The sequence below is a fragment of the Mustela erminea genome, chromosome 12, assembly GCF_009829155.1.
Source record: "Mustela erminea isolate mMusErm1 chromosome 12, mMusErm1.Pri, whole genome shotgun sequence".
Classification (NCBI taxonomy): domain Eukaryota; kingdom Metazoa; phylum Chordata; class Mammalia; order Carnivora; family Mustelidae; genus Mustela; species Mustela erminea.
The window spans coordinates 31887580-31903959 of record NC_045625.1 but is presented as its reverse complement, the minus strand read 5'-3'; the positions used below and the strand labels follow the sequence as shown (position 1 = coordinate 31903959).

Genomic DNA, 16380 nt, shown 5'->3' with positions numbered 1-16380 from the left:
AACTGTGTTCCTTTGATTTGCATTTTCAGTTTGTGTTTTCCTAGGGATTTGGATTTGGATTTGCAGTTTGTTTTCACCTTTGCATACGGGCCTTGTCTTGACCCCAGGTAGGACTTTGACTTCGGGTTCACACTTCCGTGGCACTCCCAGGTTGCTGAATGTCCAATGCCCAACCCACATGGCTATGACATGGGCTTCTACCCAGGAGATTTATACACAGATGAACTTGAATTCCTTTCAATTCTTCCATTATTCTAAGTGTCCTGGATGGTGGAGGGAGAAAATGAGTTTTGTTTTCTGAGTCCAACACTCACATCTATGGCATACTGAGTCCTACAGAAGAAATAAAAATGTAGAGAGATATGAAGCATCATTTCCAGGCTCCTTGACAAGAAGCCCCTTGTAAGTGGATCCTAGCAACCTAAAAACACAGAAATAAGAGTCTCCGTAAACCCTGAATGCTTTCTGCAGTAATATAATTTGGGTGGTTTGAGCTTTGAACAAAACTGCCTTTTGCATGTATTATATATTTATTTTCTAAAACATGAAAGCATCCTAAAAACAATAATTTGGGCACTGAGATGGGTAGTTTCCACATCTTAATTACCCCTGACGTCTACTAATGTTTCTTCCTACTTAAAGCATGGACAGCATTTACTGTCCCCACAGCCCATCACACTTTTTTTTTTTTTAAGGATTGAATTTTCGAAAAAGTGGAGATATAATAATATTAGAACTATTCGAAAACAAGGGAAAATCTATATGCCTACCACTTTGACACAGTGACAACTATATTTTTATGTTCCTTTCCTGTTTTTGCAAGTCACGTGTGTGCAAATATTGTTCTAGACTTTCCATACCCAGTGCTTTATCGTATTTTCTGTGATCCTTCATAAACTCTGTACCCATCATTTTTAATGGTTATAGAACATTTCTTCAAGGCTTATACCATAATTTACTTTACCATCCTCTCTTTCCTTTTTTGAATATTTGGGCTGCTTCCAGTTTTTCACTAAACAACTCTTTGATGAATATTTTCTGCATATGGCTTTTTCCATATTTCAGGGTATTTTCTTAGGCTAGCTTCCCAGAAGGGGATTATTGAGTCGAAGTGTATGAACATTTTTATGGCTTCAAAGTATCTTTTGAAGAAGGTAGGTGTTCCATTTCATGAGGTTCACAAACATCAAAAAAAGGAAATTTGGCTTCAAGAAAATCCCTTGTAACACTTGTATGTAAAACTTTGGGCAAAGGGCGGTTCTGATCATTTTTTAAGTCATTGAAAGCTTGCCCTTTTAAACGAAAACAATTTAAAAGTTGTTTCTTATTTTATTTGTTTGTGATGAGAGTCTCTTCTGAGATGTTTTACACTGCTGAGCCTTTCTACAAAGAGCCCACACAGCACTGTCCAATGTTTTTCTCGAAGGCTCATGCGATCAGCATACCCATCAGCTATTTTCTCTGGGCGGATTACCTGAATTCTTCCAGGAATTTCTGCGGTGGAGAAGCTACTTGCTTCTTCACGAAATGGACCCAGATGAGGGCTCTTGTTTTCTCGGTTCAGGACCCGGCCTCCCTGTTGTGGGCTACCTCTAGCATGCTGCCATCTCCTTGGGCTGAAGACACCAATGCCACCTCAGATTCCTCCTCCTAACCCGCAGACCACAGGCAGCTCTTGGAATTGGAGGTCCCATGGGCCCACCCCAAGCAAACAGCGAGGTACCTACATCAGCCGTAGTCCCTCTTGGCACATGTTACTTGTGAAGTGCCATGTTGACGTGGTGAACAAGGCCTGTCGTGATTTCCTTGGACGCATGTGGTGATGAGAAGCTCCCATTGCCCGTGGATGTTCTGTGAGGCTCCTGCAGCGTCTCCTGGGAAGGTGAGAATCTCTCAGCTGTCTTGCCGGAGAGGTGGAGGGGCTGGTGTCCAGGCTTCGGAGGAAAGCCTGGCCGCCTTGCTGAGGGGATGGAGTGAAGAGAGAAGTGAGGCCAGGAGACCCAGGCTCTAATGTCAACTCTGCTCTTTCTTGACCCCCTGACCTTGAGAGAGTGAGTTGCTTACCGTGCTGAATTTCAGTCTTCTCCTCTCTGAGGTGGGGGGAAGAAGAGGTGCTTTGCCACCTCCAAGGTTCCCGTGAGGCTTGTGTGAGAGAAGCGGCGAGGGAGCCATGAAGGCCTATACCTCGGTGGGTCGTCATAGTCTTGTTTAGATTGTGAGAACACAGACCAGCTCGGGCCGGTGCCAGCCAGCATTTTGTGTTATCTACTTTTTGGTGGCGAAACCTGGAATCTCACAGGTCCTTCGGAATGGGAGGCCTAGAAGGGTCGTGAACCCCCCAGGGCCCGGAGCGGTGCAGGAAGCCAGGGGAGCGACGGGGCGTCCAGACCTGGTCAGCACAGGGGCCTGCGAGGCGAGTGTGTGGTCTTTACGCAATGACTGTACGTGCGAGAACACTGAGTCACTAAATCCAGGAAGCAGGGAAAACATAAACCAAGATAAGAAGGGACTGTCCACAAGAGGCAGGGGGAGGCCACTTTTTCTGAAGATGGCGTCTTTTCAACCACTTTAAAGTAATACGTCGATATGATGATAGGTAAGAGTGTGTTAAGAATTTTAGAGGGCGCGGCGGGAGGGAAGGGTCTGATTATTTAGTTTGTGAGGGTTGTCTGTGGTCAGCGGGTGGTTAAAGGGTGGTTGGTGGCCCTGCCTACCAGTGTCACAGGCCCCACTCCGGGAGCCTGGCCCTGCCCTTGGCCTTATGATTGGCGTCTATTCTTGCCTTTCTTCCCAATGTTAGAACCTGGCCTGCTTGCAGGGCAGGGAAGTGAGGAACTGATTCGGAGAACCAGGCTGCTCATCTGATGGGGGCAACAGGCTCTGGTTCAGGAAAGTGAGAAACAGTCCGTTAAGCCCCCTTTGGCTTGATTCACAGCACTTACCCCACTCCACTGCCCCCTGGGCTGGTTCTGTGGTCCACTGGGAGGTAAAACCTTTGAATGGCTAGGATCCCTCCATTCCCGCACCCCGGGGAGAGATGCAAAACACATGGGCCCTGAGCCTCAGAGCGGGGCCTTCTGAAAACCTCAGAGCAGGGCCCTATGAAAACCACAGGCCTTGGTAATGGACAGTTGTTTGCATCTGGCTTTGGGAGACAGAGCAAGACTAGTTTGGCTCATCAGAAGTCCCTGGGGCTTTCACTTTAGTCCTGAGAGTTTGTAAGTCAAATAGTGGGGGTGAGAGCAGATGACTCATGCTTACAGAGGGGTTCCTTCCATGTTTCATATTTCCACTCACTAGTGCTGATGAAGAATTTGGAAATGGGGGCGCCCGGGTGATTCGGTTGGCTCAGGTCATGCTCCCAGGCCTGGGATCGAGCCCCATGTCGGGCTCCCTGCTTCTCCCTCTGGCTGCAGCTCCCCACTCTGTCAGAGCTAGATATGGCAAATCCATCATTGTTTGGGGTTATATTTCAACTGGAAAGTGTCCTAATGCACATAGTGCCAAGGTAAAGTTCAGGAAGCACATGTTAGGAGAAACAGAGATATTGAAACTTCAGGCCAATGGCAATGAAACTTTAGTGTGCAGAAGGTGGGTCAGAGAAACTTCTTAAAATTCCAGTTCCCAGGGTCTCCCTACAAACATTCTGATTTGGAAGGTTTCAGGTAGAGACTCAGAAGCTGCATTTCTAGCATTCTCCCACAAAATAATTCTGATGCGTGTAGGCCACAGGTTAAAAAACTCTGGTCTGGACCAAGGCTGACTAATGCAGAGTAGCAGAGCGAAATGCTCTAGGGTGGCCCTTAGAAAAGTGGGCATCTTACAAGAGTGAAACATTCATTTATTATTATCTTTCTGATTTGTAATGGTCTTGAGTCTGGGTGGATGGGGGAACTTGGTAGGAGCCCCACAAGGCAGAGAGCTCACTGGACAGGGGTTAAGGGCACTTGGCCCTGGCTTAGCCCTAGGTTAACTGTGGCCCTGGGCAAGCCCCTTTCTCTGTCTGGCCAGGAGGAAAGACTAGCTTGACAGTCTCTGAGAACTCTTCTAGATCTGATATTCTATTTTTTTAAAGATTTTATTTATTTATTTGACAGAAAGAGTACAAGAACAGAGAGCAAGGAGAAGGCAAGAAGCAGGCTCCCACTGAGCAGAGAGACTGACGGGGGGCTCGATCCCAGGACCTGGGATCATCACCTGAGCTGAAGGCAGAGGCTGAACCAACTGAGCCACCTAGGTGCCCCTTCTAGGTCCGATATTCTATGACAGTAAGTATGGGCTTTTATTTAAATTGAAAAGACAAAGGCACTAAATAATAAAAAAACAGAAAATTGCTTAGTGACTGCCATGTGCCCACTCTATATTACTATAGCAATTTTTTTCTTTTTTAAATATTTTATTTATTTATTAGAGAGAGAGAGAGAAAGAGAAATAGAGCACAGGTGGTGGGGAGGGGCAGAAGGAGAGGAAGAAACAGACTCCCTGTTAAATGGGGAGCTCGACACGGGACTCGATCCCAGGACCCTGAGCCAAAGGCAGATGCTTAACCAACTGAGCCACCCAGGCACCCCACTCTAACTATTTTTGAGGCATAGAGACGTTAAGTGACTTTCCTAAGGCCACACACTCAGTAAGAGACAATCCACGAATTTAAAGCTATACAGTCTGATTTTAGATAATCTCTGCTACTCACATGTCAGATGTTGGATGGAGTCCTTCTGTCCCTTGAAAGTGACCTTTGCCTCTGCCATTCTGTGGCAGAGCTTCTTTTGGAAGCTCAGAGTCACCCTCAGTATCTAAACAAGTTCTCAGAAAGCTGAAGTTCTTAGGCTTACCTCTGATGCCGAACTCCTGTTCCTGCTAAGTTCCAGTGATGGCTTATCAAGACATCCCATGTGGGCAGCCTTTGTTCTGTTCTGTTGACCAAGATATGGTATTCATCTCAGTCGATGTCCTTAAAATCCCGTTTTCACGAGGCGTTTATGTACTTGGCCAACTTGATGGAAGGCTTCTGTTCTTGTGGCTTCAGGAAGGGGACAGTCAGGAGGAGTTTCCATTGCTGGAATGCAAACAGGTACAAGCTGTACCTTAGCTTCAGAGTTTCTCCAAGGGTCTGCGGCCAAGCCGGCTACAAATGTTTCACCGGCTGCGTCATCTACAGACTTTCTGGCCTCTGTGTGGGTACTGGTTAAAAGCTCTTATTCTCAGTTCTTAACCTGGGTTTCGGAACTCAAGTTCAAGGCAAAGACTTCTGCGCTAATTCGTTACAGAGTACCATCCCTGGAAGGAGGGAAGTGGGAAAGAATCAAGGAACAACAAAGATACTAAAGAGGTACCAAGTGGAAACGATTTCTTTCTCTTGAGGGACATTCTTTTAAGAAGCTGATCTGTAGGGTGGTTCATCGGGAAGAGGGAGGGAAAAATATCTATTCACTGGTTTCTATCTCCCATTGTTCAAAAGTCAGCCACACGGTATTTCCTTTGCATTTCCAAGTTGCTTGGGCACTAAGTGAATCCTGCGGCATCTCAGGCTTCTGCACGGAAGGAGAGGTCCCAAAGCAGGAGAAGGGCGGTACCCAGTCTGGGTGAAAGGCTGCCAGGCTGCACACACGGTTGGCTGGAATCCTTGCAGAGGTGATGGCCGCAGTGAAGGCTGTGACTGGAGCACACGGCCACCTGGAGACAGGGGACACGGGAGGATTTGAAGTGGTGTGCTAGGGCTGCCGAATCTGGTCCACGCCTGTGCTTCTTAGGTTTGCACGTGCCCTCCCAGCAGATCCGGCTCCCATGCTAGGATTTGGGGCACCGATGTTGTGAGAACAAGATGTTCTCTTCAAGTGCAAGCCCAGCCAGTCAGAGAGTTTCTTTCAAGATCTCAGCCTTGATTGTTTCATTTGTCATCAGTATGGAATATGGAGGGGCCAGGAAATCCCCATGAAATCACTTGAGTTCCTCCCTACCCTCATAAGGTAGCTGCTGTCACACTTATGGAGCCTGGTGGCAAGGACCAAGTGGAAGTCCTTAAAACTTCTGCCCTTTCTCCATCTCCAAGAGTAAATAAGAAGCAATTCCACCTCCCAAGAAGCATGGCAGAGATTAGACCCTCGATTAACATTTCAGTAGTGCAGACGTGGTGAGTCCCATTATACTTCCACTAATTCACCTCCCTGGCTCTTGCAAAAGGCAAACAGGTTGTGATGGGTAATAGTGGATTGCCATAAACTTGCCCAGGTGGCAGCCTCACTTGAGCTGTCATGCCAGATGCAGTGTCTTTACTGGAATATATCAACACAACCTTTGGCACTTGGGGCGCACCATGGTCTGGCAGGGGTAGGCATGATCCCCATCAGTAGGGAAAGCTGAAAGCAGTTTTCTTCCATATGGCAAGGAGAGTACTAGGTGTCTACTTCACCCCCGCCCCCCCCGGGGCAGTGTTAACTCTCCTGGTCTCTATTATAATATAGCCCACAGGGACTCTGTCCTCCTGACATGCAACAGGTCGTGATGCTAGTCCCCTCTGTCGATGGCATTGTGCTGATTGGACCCGGTGAGAGGGAAATGACAACCACTTAGAGACTCTGTTTTGACACACGAGGGTGAGAGAGCGAGAGGTAAGCTCTGCCCCTGCCTTACACTAGGCTCTCAGGCGGAAGTTTTGGGTGTCAGTCTGGCATTTGGGAATACATTCGCAGGAAGCAGGGGTGAAGGAAAGGGGAGTGAGGCACGGAAGGACGAGGGGCCCATAAGACGCATTAGATGAGAGACATCTGTCTTGGAAGACCACCTTCTGAGACACCTTACACACAGCTCTCTTGGGACAGGGCATCTGGGAGAAGTAGGGAGAGACACATATCTGTTGGCTTCCACTAGCAGAAAGTTCGCTTCCCAGGGAGTTATTTGCACATCATTTCCAGGTGGCCCATGCTGAGTAGCTCACACATGTGGCAGCATCCATAGGGAGCCCTGGGGCAAGGAGCCAGAGGTGTTCCATGGGAGCAAGGGGTATGGGGCACAGGGGACTCTTGGGGTCTCTATGCATTCCCACCAAGTGGGAAAAGGAGCTGGCTGCCAGTCATTGGCTGAGAGCTGCTCGGTCCGCGGCAGCTCCCAGCACCTCAGGTCCAGGCGGCCAGAGCAGGCTCCAGCAGCCGGAGAGATCGCTCAGGGAAAGGGAAGCAGGCCCAGTAGTTGGGAGCCTTTGCCTATAATACGCAGAAATGTCAAAGGCAGAGGGTTCAAGGACCAGACACTGACGGTGGCTCTGAAGAACATCCGACACACTGTCCCTCCTGGTCCACTTCCCTTCCGGATTGTCAGATTTTCAAATTCACCATTGTTGGTTTTTTTTTGTTGTTGTTGTTGTTGTTTATGGAGCCCTCTGTTCCCCCTTTGCACAACAGAACACATCAGAGGGGTCATCAGAGCCAGGCTCCTCGCTGGAAAGCAACTGGAGCCTTAAATAAGAGTCATTGCTTTCTCTTGATCACCCAAAAGGCTGCCCTCTTTGGTTATTCTAGCAAATTTTTTTCTAGTCAGCTAGGTAAGTTTATTCCCCTTTCTCTGCCCATGGAATCAGATGAGGATGCAAGCTTCGGGTGCCGGCAGGAACTCTGTCACCACCACTCCACAAGGGACGTATTATCCCTGCGTCCTGAAGAAGCAGGCTCGGGAAGACGTGTGCTATGAGCTTGGTAACTTCTTCCCAAACCAAAACTTGGGATGCTTCTCACTGATTTTTGTACCCCTTCCAGCTTCTGGAGACAGTCTGGAGAATGTTTTTGGAGACTGTGTTTTCTGGGACACTTGGGTAGATCATGGGAAAATGGAACAGCACATTAATTTTGCTGAGTCCTGGAAGAGCCAGGGACATAAGATCCCCATGTCTCCACATGTCTTAATCTCTCAGGTTGTACTGAAGCCGTGGTAAACAATTTAAGACCCGCTTGGGTTTAACATGAAGCTTCCCCCTTGGCTATTTCTACCACTTCATCCTGAATGGAAGGAAATGGCTGAAACCCTCAAAACACAGTCTGGCAGGAGGCGAATGGCCTGGCTTGGCGTCCTACCCCCATCCCTCCCACACCTGCAGCTGGGACCATTTGGATGCCCTGCACCTTCCCCTGAGCTCACAGTTCCCACTTCTAGGCCTAACTCCAAAACGAGAGCCCTACCATAGCCCTCTAGGACCTGGCTTCTCGGGTGAAGTAGGTACAAAATTAACAATATTTACATGCATTCAGTTCCAGGCATTTGTGCAGAAGAAATGCGCTTTGGAGATGCTCATCTTTAGGTTCCAGTGAACTAGATATTATCCAATATGTAAGCAGAAGTTGCAAAATGTGAAATGTGCACACAAGACACCCCTGCCAGAGTAGTAAAGGAATCCGCCACCTTACGCCTGCAGATCTTTCTCTACTTCCAATGTGGTTAAGTCCTGATAAGCCCAAGGTCGGTTGAAAATATCCTGAGTTGAAAATGCATTTAATGCATCTAACCTACAGAACACTGTAGCTTAGCTTAGTCTCCCTTAAATGTGCTCAGAAGACTTACATTAGCCTATAGTTGGGCGGAATCTTCTAACACAGAGCACGTTTTATAATAAGGCATTGAATATTGCATGTAACTTACCAAATACTTACTGAAAGTGAAAAAGAGGATGGTTTCATGGGTCTGAATGATTATAAGTGTATGGGTTGTTCACCCCCGCATCGGGTGGCTGATGAGGGGCCACAGTTTGCTGCCATTGCCCAGCATCACGAGAGAGTATCAACCCCCATACATCTAGCCCGGAAAAGATCAAAATGCACAATTTGAAGTGTGGTTTCTATTGTACTGACTGCATATTGCTTTCATACCACTGTAGAGTCAAAAAACCGTAAGTCAAACCATTGTACGTCTGAGGCCATCTGTATGTACCTTGAATTATGAATGGGACCACCGTTAAAGTCCACCAGGCAAAATGCAGCCATGCCTTCATCCTTCCAGTAGCAACATAACAGGGGGACAAGGCTTGTTTCAAAACAGCATCTTAGTTTTCTTTTTTTTTCCCCAAGGTAGATATTAAACATGCAGAAATATGTTCTTCCACATCTTTCTTGAAATCTGACTGTATATTTATACATCTTTTTATATTTTACCCATTTTTTACAGAGACATAAGCACTAAGTCCATTCTACTTTTTACTTTTCTTTTCTTTTCTTTTTTTTTTTTTTTTTTTAGAAGAGGAGGGGTAAAGATGGGCAGTGGGAGGAGAGAGAGAATCTTAAGCAGACTCCACGCCCAGCATGTAGCCTGATGTGGGACTCCATCTCACAATGCTGAGGTCATGACCTGAGTTGAAATCAACAGTTGAGTGCTTAACCAACTGAGCCACCCAGGCACTCCCCACTTCTCTCTTTTTTATGAGAAAGGCAAAGTGGATGTAATGGCAAATGATTCATAGCCTTGGTGTTGAGGAACAATAGGGAATAGTGGGGACTATGGCAAAGTGGAGAGCACAGCCTTACCTGAAGGCAACAGCCCCTTTTCAATATAGTCAACTGTTGGCACAGGGAATGCAGGCCCCACGTTGCCAGGTTTTCCAAAAATTTAAAAAGAAGCCAGAAATCTAGACTTTAATATAAAATCACATAATTACCCAATATTGTTAATTTAATTTTGATCTTGTCACCAGATAGGTCAAACAAAACATACCTGTAGGCCAAATTGAGCCAATGGCCACCAGTTCACAACACCTGGTTTTAAGTCAAATAGAACCACTGACCTAGCAGAAAATTGTGGCTGATAGGGCTATTTCTAAGCAATGTAGAAATGTATTCTAAGTTTGAGTTCTAAGGAGGTCAATTCTATGTCCAGTTGATGTGATACTTTGTAAGCAATAGAGAAATAGAGAACTAAGAAAGCAAATTCCCTATGGTTGGTAATTCATACTAAAGTAAGGTATTCCCACACACAATGGCTGCAAGCGGGAGAGAATTCATATTCACAGAGAGTACGAACAGATGAAGAAAGAAGCCTGAAGCAGATGATTATGTTAGAATGTACTCTGCCTTGTGTGTTAGTTCTGCATGGGGCCATCCTAGCTCTACAGCTGCTTTGGCAGCTGGTGCCTTAGCCTCTTGAAGGCTGGGCTGGGGTTGGGGGGTGTCGTCTCTTCCAGCCACACCCCTTCCCAGAATCTCACCACCATCAATCACAGAAGCTAACACCCAAATGAGCATTATCTTGTGCCAGACACTCCGGTAAATGCTGTGTATGTCAGAAACCTCTCCATCCTCCCAACAACTGATAGGAAGAATGCTTCGTCATCTTTGTTTTGCCAATTTGCCCACATTTCATATAGCTCCTTAGTAACAGAGCCAGGATTCACCGGGAGGCATAATCCCAGAACCCCAGTTCATAATTCCTGCCTTCTCTGGGACCTCTTGTTTGTTAAGGGGTGTGTCTCTCTTGTGGCTGGGAATTCACCACCTTTAAGGATCTTCTGCAACACTTGAGGACCTTACCCCTGCTCTCCTTTTACGAATCTTCCTCCTCAGTTCTGGGACTTGTCAATCTGTCACTTACTGGAGAGTTAACTTGTAAATTACTTGGCCTTTCTGAGCCTTGGTTTTTCCATCAATAAAATAGGGACAGGAGGGAGGTGGCTGATCAGATTTTTCAGGGCTCTATGTAATGTTCCAGGATTCCAAATGTGTAGGGAATGCCAATGATTTCAAGGCCACCTTCAAACACATCAGTTGGCATGTCATAGAAGGTCTTGGCTCTGTAGCATTGCCTTGCCTACCATTCTGCTCTCCAATCCAGGATGTCTTTAGCCATTTGCTGCCCCCCCCTCCTCGGACCCAGAGGATGGTTGAACTTCACTTTCATCTTGAAACCTCTCCTGCCTTCTCCAGGCCATGTTGTCTCTTCCCGTTCTGAAGGCCATTCACACGAATCCTAGCTGTGTACAGATCCCAGATATGCAGCCCTTTACGGGGGAAAGAGCATCTTTCCACGTTTTTTTATCAACAGACCCACAGCCACTTGCCCACATCAGGACCATCGTGTCCACTATACAGATAAAGAAATTAAAAAACCAGAAAATGGCAGGATTTTCCTAACTTTATTCTGTAGCCCAGGCCAGAACTGGACTGGAAACCCAGCTCCTGATGGCCTTGTTTCAGAGCCCTCACTGGCTGTGCAGGCATTAACCCTTTCATGCTGGGGTGCTGCATGTCTCCAATGGGTCTAACCCTATTGTCATTGGGTCCATAGTGTGATTGAGTGGTGAAGAGCATGGGTGCCTGTCCCTGTCCTTCATATGCTGGGCAGGTTTTAAGCCTCGGCTTCCTCATGTATGAAATGAGGATCATTGCAATCCTGCCTTTCCAGGGCTGGATTAAGCGAGATAACCCAGATATAGGCATCCCCTGCTTTACAAACGTTGACACTTTGCCACTTTGCTTTTATGAAAGACCTACAGGAGTACTTGTTTTCTGTAACTAAAAGAAATCCGAAGCGGATTTTCACTTTGGGGGGCAAAATGAAAGTAGTGCTCTGCGTTTCACAGGCAAACATTACAGATGCAGCAGGGACCCCAAGCAGTGGGATGTCCCCCCCACCCCAACAGGCATCAAGCTGTCGCCGCTTTGGACCGTATCTGTGATTATCTATGCTTTATCTCAATTTATTTTGGGCATTGTTAGCACGATGTGTCCTAAGGTGTCACAAAAGCCTAAGAGGGGTTATTTCTGGGGTCTGAGAACTCTCAAACATTTTTCTAGATAAATTAGTGGTAATTGCTTCTTCACCTTACATCATTTTGGCTCAGCAAAGATTTCATAGGCTCACTCTATGTTCCGATGGTGGGGGAACCTGTAGAGAATTTATTTAGCAAGGGTCTGGGAAATAATCAGCACTCCATAAATGTTAGCTACCATGTCTATTCCCCATCCCATTCTGGGAGCTAACGCAAATTAGGAAGTGAAAACCGCGAAGTGACCACAGTGCCTTAGCCAGCTGTGGCTGCTTGGTGCTTCAAGAAAAGAGGCCCCTGGGGCTTGCAAGTCTTCAGAACTATGCAGCTCTCCACGGACCTCCATGATGCCTCCTTGTACCCCCAAATCTTGCTCTACTGTGCTCACTGGTAATCATAATAAAAAGCCACCATTTGAGGGTTTAGCCAGTGCCAGGCCCTGTGCTAAGCTCTGTTCACGTGGGGCAGTCGCACACACCAGGGATAGATTTTGGAGGCTGAGCCTGGTTCCCCTGTCCCACATCATCACGGTGCCTGGAGTGGTCTCACCTGAGACCACGCTCCTTCATTCACCCAATGTTTATTGGTATTTCCTACCACCAGGTACTGCTTTAACCAGATAACAAATAGAAATTCTCGCTGTCCTGAAACTTACATTCCCTGGCAGGGGGGTGGAGGGGACAGGCAAGCTGTAGAGAGGAAAACCTTGGAAATTGTCAACATTTAAATTTTTTATTAGGATCATCTTTGCTGCATGAGTTTGTATGTAGCACCGAACCCCTAGAAACGGGGCCACTTCTGTGGGTTTCATGGGTCAGGCGTTCAGGGCCGGCACAGCTGTCAGAACTCGGTCCCGCTGTGTGATCTCGGTTGGACGTTCGCTCCATCTCTCTCAGCCTCAGTTTCTTCGTCCGTCATTGAAGAAAATCACACAATGACTCCAGCCTCCCTGGGCGGTGGAGAGAATTCCATTGGCCCATGAAAGGAGAGCGCGTCGTCTGCGGGGCAGCCCCCACTGGGACAGACGTTAGAGCGGAAGGGAGGCAGAGCCCCGCGTACCCAGAGGAGCGCGGCTGTGGGGCTTTTCTCGAAGGTTACATAAGGCCGTCCCCGTGGCGGCCACGGCCGGGAGCGCGCGTCCGTCGAAGTGGGGAGAGGGGCGTGGGGACGGCGGCGGCGGCGGGGACCCCCGGGGCGTGAGTGCGGCGCCGCTGGCCGAGGTGGGCGCGGCACGGCGCGCGGGGGAGCGCAGGGCGCGGCGGAGTCGGGTTTCAGAGCGCGGGTGACTCAGGGGAGCAACGAGGCTGCCCGCCGCCGCCGCTGCCCAGCGCCGCCTTTGTTCGCCGCAGGAAGGGCGAGCGGCGGCCAGCGCGCAGCCGGGCGCACGGTGCCTTCGGGGGCTCGGCAGGCCTGCGAGATGGCGCCAAGGTAAGACTCGCTTCCCCGCGCCCCGGTCCCTCGGCCCCTCGACCCTCCCGCCCGCCTCACCTTCTCGCCCCCCGCCACCTCTTGCAGGAGGAACGGGCGCTGCTGGCGCCTGCTCTTGCTGCTTTCGATCTCCGCGCTTCTCCCCGCTGTCTCCCGGACCCGCTCCGCGACAGGTAAGCGACCCGGCCCGAGGGTGGCACCGTCTGCCTCCGCGCCCTCCGGGGAAGTTGGTTTTGGCGGCGGGCGTGCCTGCGGTGCGCTCTTCATTCCTGGACATAAAAGGGAGTCCTCGCCGCGCGGTGCGCACTGGCGGCCCCGCAGCTTCCCGGGGCGGTGCAGAGGATGCGAGGGGCGAGCGGGAGTCCCTCACCCGCAGGGCGGGTGGCGAGCCGTCCGGCCACTGTGGAGCTAATCGCGGCCCCCTGGATCGTGAGCACAGAGGGACATTGGAAGCACAGTGACAGCGCCAGCGGCTCCGCGGGGACAGTTAGCTCCAGCTCACCCAGCGCCCGCGGGCAGGTCGTGCGTGCTGGCTGGTTCATTGTAAGGGCAGGTCTGGTGCCCTCTCTGGACACAGGTGCGGGAGCGTGACCACCAGCAGGGACACCTGGCACCTTTGCAGCGCAACAAATAACGGGACCAAATTACCTCGATGTTTAACTTAGTCTCGAATTACCTAAGGGAGTCCCCCATCCGTCTCAGGCAGTGGTGCCATGGGTGATGAGAAGAGCTGGGGGTGGAGGTTCGGTTCCCCGAACCTCAGTTTCCCCACCAGAACCCAGAGGCGGGTGGATGACTGGTAGGGTCTGAGTTAAAAGATTTGGGGGGGGGTGGTGCCTGGGTGGCTCAGTGGGTTAAGCCTCTGCCTTTAGCTCAGGTCATGATCCCAGGGTCCTGGGATCGAGCCCCACATAGGGCTCTCTGCTCAGCAGGGAGCTTGCTCCCGCCCCACCCCCTCCTCTCTGCCTACTTGTGATGTGATGTGATGTGTGTGTGTGTGTGTGTGTGTGTATGTGTCAGACAAATAAAATCTTTTTTAAAAAATGTAATACAACAAACTGAGGATTAAAATAAATAAATAAATAAATAAAATTGATTTTGGTTAAAGTGTGTTTTCAGGCTGTCTGGGCTTGAATTGTGGCTGAGTTAGGTGACCCAGCTCAGGACAATGAATTTCATGTCTCTGTGCCTCCGTTTACAGTAAAGGGCAATAATTAGACCACCTGTCCTCCTAGGGATGCTGCAAAGATTAAAAGAGGTATTAGAAATAATATGCTTTCCATACTGTGACCCATACTAGGCACAAAGTAAGTGATAGAACTTTTTTGATCCTTGAAACAGTTGTGTGAGCAAGCAATGAAGTCTGAGAGAGGCTTAGAAGTGGCTTGTCCCAAAGGCGGGATTTGTCCCCAAAAGCCCTGGGCTCGCGTCCCCCTCAGCTCTTTTCTCCTTGCTGTGTTGGTGCGGAACTATGTTGACCCAGTGGCAGCCTCCCACCCCTTTTGAATTTAGAAAATCAGTACTTAGCCTCAAGAGAAGAAAAGTGTGAGAAGAGGAATCAACCTCCTTCCCTTTGCAGGAAACGGACTATGGAGGGTGGCCTGGGTTAACTCTTTGTGTGCCAGAGGAAGCCTCAGACAGCTTAGACCATTGTCTCCTTGGGAGCAAGACCTAAATTCAAAGACCACTTTTTCCTGCCCGAGCCTCCAGCCTGGCATTTCTTGCAGATCAAAGGGCAGCTGGAGCACAGCTTTGGCTTCTCAGCACCATGGCCCATGTCGAAACATTGCAATTTTCACGTGCTAGAGGATACTGCTGGCTCAGCGGCAGAGGGCAGCTTTATGTTGCGTGGTCTTTGTGAATTTTGCTATAACCCCCACTTCCAAAAAGGAAGGAGATTCTAGGAAAAGAGACTTTGGTGTTTTTATTTCTTCTCCTGTGTTTGGAGGCTGGACTCCTTGATGCCAAGTCTGTTGTTAGAAACAACACAGAGGAAGTCCTGTTCCCATCCATAACGTAAAAAGGAAGTGCCAGGAAACCCTCAGGAGCCAAAAAGGGCAACAAAAGGGCAACTGATGGGTACTAGGCGTCCCTCGGAGCCTCTGCAGAGACTCTTCCCAGACACGTGAAATCTCCTCCTGCAAACCAGATTTTGCATGCACTTTAATCAGGCCAACACTTAAAACAAACTGCTTTATACTTTCAGGCAGAGGTGTGAGCAGGTCTGAGTTACCTTCATCCAGTCTTCAGAATCACTGCAGGAGGCAGGGACCAGGACTATTATTATCTTTGTGCTTTAATAAGGAAACCAAGGCCCAAAGTCTCAAGGCTTCCTAGCTCCTGAGGGTTTCCTGGCCTGCCCTGTTTAAAGAGACCCTTGTCAATGGGACCCTGTCCCCCACACCAATCCTTGTGCCCCTAACACATCATAGCCGAGCCAATAAAGTTACAGTGCCATTGGGATACCTCTCTTTTAGCAGATAGGGAAGTGGTTTGGGGGACAGGGGCAGTGGTTCCATAGGTAATTTGTTCCTGCTAATAAAATCCTGATAGATGCAACTTACTTAGTTTTTTTTAAACTGTTTTATCATGAGATTTAACACCCATGCAGGAAAGTGCACATAGAAAGTATAGCCCAGTGATTTATCATAGATTACACATTCATATAACCCAGGTCAGGAAATAGGATAGGGGGCGCCTGGGTGGCTCAGTGGGTTAAAGCCTCTGCCTTCAGCTCAGGTCATGATCCCAGGGTCCTGGGATTAAGCCCTGAGCCCCACATTGGGCTCTCTGCTCATCAGGGAGCCTTCTTCCCCACCACCCCTGCTCACCTCTCTGCCTACTTATGATTTCTGTCAAATAAATAAATAAATTCTTAAAAAAAAAAAAAGGGAAAGAAACAAGATAGCCCCAGAAGTTCTCTTGCACCCCTTGGATGTGATTATTCCCTCCCTGCCCTCGAGGTCACCATCACCTTGACTTTTATGGTGATTGCTTCTTTACTTTTTAGAAATAACTGTAGTACCTAAGCATGTATCCCCAAAGTCTGCAGTTCCATTTGACTTGAGTTTGAACTTTACACATGGTATCTTTCACTGAATATTAAGTTTTTTTTGTTTTTTTTAATATTAAGTTTTGAGATTCATTTACGCTGTTGTATGTGGTTGTAGTGAATTCATCTTTGTCGCTGTATCATTTCCCACTGGATTAAT

General features: G+C 48.6%; 1 protein-coding gene and 1 long non-coding RNA gene across 2 annotated transcripts in view; one reads left to right on the top strand and one right to left on the bottom strand.

Moving 5' to 3' along the window:
• Positions 1-204: 204 nt before the first annotated feature.
• LOC116571077 lies at positions 205-4987 on the bottom strand. Its single transcript, XR_004277699.1, has 3 exons — positions 4836-4987; positions 1728-1874; positions 205-421 (listed from the first exon to the last, which is right to left on the bottom strand). It is a non-coding gene; the product is annotated as an uncharacterized LOC116571077 (long non-coding RNA).
• A 7758-nt stretch (positions 4988-12745) lies between these two features.
• Positions 12746-16380, top strand: part of COL15A1 (collagen type XV alpha 1 chain) — a 103247-nt gene continuing 99612 nt past the window's right edge. Inside the window, exons 1-2 of the mRNA XM_032307715.1 lie at positions 12746-13168; positions 13256-13341. Coding sequence (XP_032163606.1) covers positions 13158-13168; positions 13256-13341 — 97 coding nt within the window. The 5' untranslated portion in view covers positions 12746-13157. The remainder of the gene's footprint in view (positions 13169-13255; positions 13342-16380) is intronic.